Source organism: Sander lucioperca, chromosome 3 (assembly GCF_008315115.2).
Source record: "Sander lucioperca isolate FBNREF2018 chromosome 3, SLUC_FBN_1.2, whole genome shotgun sequence".
Lineage (NCBI taxonomy): Eukaryota > Metazoa > Chordata > Actinopteri > Perciformes > Percidae > Sander > Sander lucioperca.
Window position 1 is genome coordinate 39518980 of NC_050175.1, and position 3356 is coordinate 39522335.

Sequence of the window (3356 nt, forward strand, 5' to 3'; positions counted from 1 at the left end):
CTACAGTCCGCGCACACATTCCGCGCAGTTGAGCCGCGTGCATCTCCCGCAGATGTATCTCTTGCAGGCCCCGCACGCCGTGTATGTCTTGCGGTCCTTTGTCTTTGGACAGAGCTGACACCTCTTCCTCTTGCTGGCCACTCTGGGCGCGGTCGGTTCCACATCGTCGTCGTTGTCGTCGTCGTTGTCGTCGTCGTTGTCGTCGTCAACACCCTCTCTGTGCTCTCGAGCGGCCGCGGCCCTGCTCGTCAAGGCCTTGACGAGTGCGGCGGACGCTTCCGTGCGAGGGAGACGCGAGCGTCTCTCGATGAGCGGAGTCACGAGCGCCCTGCCCAGCTGCTCCAGGAACACGCGCCTCCTGTAGAGCTTGCCGCGCATCCACTGGGGCCTGAGCTCTCGCCAGAGCACAAAGGCGTTGTAGGCGGACACGTCGAGGATGTTGTGGAACACGGCGAGGGGCCAGCGCGTCGTCTTCCTGCGGCAGCTGTACGTGCCGACGAGCTTGTCCAGGTTGTCCACGCCGCCCTTGGTGCTGTTGTAGTGCAGGATGATGTCGGGCTTGGCGTCCCTGGTGGCGCGGACGCGCGCCTTCCCCGTGTGCAGCGTGCTCAGCAGCAGCACGTTCTTGTGCCTCTTGGGCACGTAGGACACCAGAGTGACGGTGGGCGTGAAGGCGAACCTGGACGAGAAGAGCGCACGGCCCTTGGTGTTGAGCAAGGCGCGCGGCAGCTCGGGCTTGTTTTTGCGCATCGTGCCCACCACGGTGAGGCGCCTCTCGATGAGCAGCCGCCGGGCCAGCTCGTAGGAGGTGAAAAAGTTGTCGCACGTCACGTTGCGCGGACCCCGCAGGCCCTTGGTCACGTCCAGCACCACGCGCGCGCCCAGATTCCTCTCGGGCCCGCCGCTCGCCGACTTGCCCGTGTACATCTGCATGTTCCACGCGTAGCTGGACGCGGCGTCGCAGGCCACCCAGGACTTGAGTCCGTACCTGGCGGGCTTGCTGGGCATGTACTGGCGGAAGGAGCATCGACCTTGTTGTCGTTGTCGTTGTCGTTGTCGTCGTCGTTGTCGTTGTCGTTGTTGTCGTTGTCGTTGTCGTTGTTGGCGTTGGAGGTGTTGGACGTGTCGTCAAAGAGTGAGAATGAGAAAGACACGGAAAAAGAACTCGGAGGAAGACAAAGAAGGGGGGAAGGAGGGAAGGTGAAGAAGAAGAAGAAGAATGAGATAGAAATTGTAGATGAGAATACAAGCACACGAGAAAAGAACAAAATGTTTAGAAACGTCCGCATGCGCACACACACACAAAAGCATTGTAAACGGCGAGCTGGAAAAAGACCAAGAAAAAGACGAGACAATTGTGCCACTGCGGTCGCGATACGACGATAATGAAAGTAGCAGTTGCGGTGACAAATACCCACCTCGAAAGGGAACCAGCTGCTCGTCCACGGTCACGTCGGGGCCCGGGTTGTAGAGGCGAGGCAGCCGCCGCACCCAGGCGTCCCACACGTCTCGTATGGCCGCCAGTTTGTCCGCGGCTCGTCTGGCGGCTCTCGTCTCGCGGTCGTCGAATCGCAGCAGTCGCGAGAACGCGTGGAAGCGCTTGAGCGGCATCGTGGCGCGGAAAATGGCCCTGCCGCTCTCCTCGTGCCACAGGCTCTCCAGTGCCTCGTTTCGGGACCTGTACACGCCGGCGAGGAGCAGCAGCCCGATGTAGCCGCGCAGGTCCGTGGCGTCCATCAGTTTCCAGCCGTTGCCGCACTTCCTTAGGCCCTCGATGTTCGTGGCGGTCACCACGATCTCTTGTATGTGCCGCGTGACAAACAGCTCGAAAGCGGAGAGTATATCGCGGACGCGTGTTGCCGCGTACTCTGTGGGTCCTGGGCTCTGCGGAGCGGTGGCGCGTCTGGCCGGGTCTTGTTGTTGCCGTTCGTCTTGGTCGTGTCGTTCGTCTTGGTCTCGGTCACGTTGGTCTTGGTCTTGGTCTTGGTCTTGGTCTTGGTCTTGGTCGTTGCCGTCGTCGCCGTCGTCCAGTTGTTGTTCCTCGTCCTCTTCATATTCGGCACGACGGCGGCGACGAGGTCCAGGGCGATGGGGATGATACGTCGTGGAGGACCATTCGATCTCGCCGTCTCTCGACGCAAACCTTTCGCTCTCCTCCTCCTCCTCGTCCTCCTCGTCCTCATCGTCTTGTTCCACATCCTGCTCCTCGTCGTCGTGGCCCTCGTTGTCGTCATCTCCCCTTTGCCGTCCACCCTCCTGTGGCGCGTTTGCCCCTCGTTCTTCTCCTCGTTCCTCGTCCTGCTCGCCGTCGTCGTCGCCGCCGTCGCCCTCTCTGTCTTCATCTCCCCTTTGCCATCCACCAGCCTGTGCCACGTTTGCCCCTTGTTCTTCTCCTCGTTCGTCGTCCTGCTCGCCGTCGTCGTCGTCGTCTTCGTCGTCGTCGGCGTCGGCGTCGGCGTCTTCGCCCTCTCTGTTTTCATCTCCCCTTTGCCGTCCACCAGCCTGTGCCGCGTTTGCCCCTCGTTCTTCTCCTCGTTCTTCTCCTCGTTCTTCTCCTCGTTCTTCTCCTCGTTCTTCCCCTCGTTCTTCTCCTCGTTCGCCTCGGTCGTCGGCGTCGTCGTACTCGTCTTCTCCTGCGTCGTGGTCGTGGTCGTGGTCGTGGTCGTGGTCGTGCTCGTCAGCGTCGTGGCGGTCTCTTTCTCCGGCATCGTGTTTGTCTCGGTCCTCTTCTGACGCACACCCGCCGGATGACCATTCGGAGTCGGAGTCGGAGTCGGAGTCGCTGTCGCTGTCACTGTGGTCGTCTTCTTTTTCTTCTTCTTCTTCTTCTTCTTCTTCTTCTTCTTCTTCTTCTTCTTCTGCTACTACTAAATTTTCCACTTGGGGGCCATTGCGTGCCACGTGGGCGATAACCCGATGCAGCTCCAAATTTAGAGTCACACAGCGGGCCATGCCGGCGTCGCAACCGGCTGCTGAACCGAGTACAAAGAGTACAAAGGTCCAGAAGAAGAAGACGAAGAAGACAAAATCTGTACAATATACATGTATATGTATATACATTTGTGTGTGTGTGTGTGTGTGTGTGTGTGTGTGTGTGTAATAAAAGTGTTTAGTAGGACGAGAACGAGGTTTGTTTCTTTCCGCTTTGCCTCACCCTGTCTGTTTTACTACTACAAGCCAGGCCAGGGTCCCCCGAATATCATGGAATGGGTCACAGACACCCGAAGGCCAGAGCCGCGGTAGTAGACAAATACCATGGAATGGGTCACTGTGACCCGAAGGCCAGAGCTGCGGTAGTGGAGAAATACCACGGAATAATGTACGGGTCACATAGACCCGAAGGCCAGAGCAGTGGT

General features: G+C 59.1%; 1 protein-coding gene across 1 annotated transcript; it reads right to left on the reverse strand.

Annotated features, from left to right (window-relative positions):
• LOC116043387 (piggyBac transposable element-derived protein 4-like) lies at positions 1-2952 on the reverse strand. The gene is made up of 4 exons (XM_031289997.1): positions 2895-2952; positions 2624-2729; positions 1419-2485; positions 1-1031 (listed from the first exon to the last, which is right to left on the reverse strand). The coding sequence occupies exons 1-4, from the start codon at positions 2950-2952 to the stop codon at positions 1-3; spliced, it is 2262 nt and encodes a 753-aa protein (XP_031145857.1).
• Between the last annotated feature and the right edge of the window lie 404 nt (positions 2953-3356).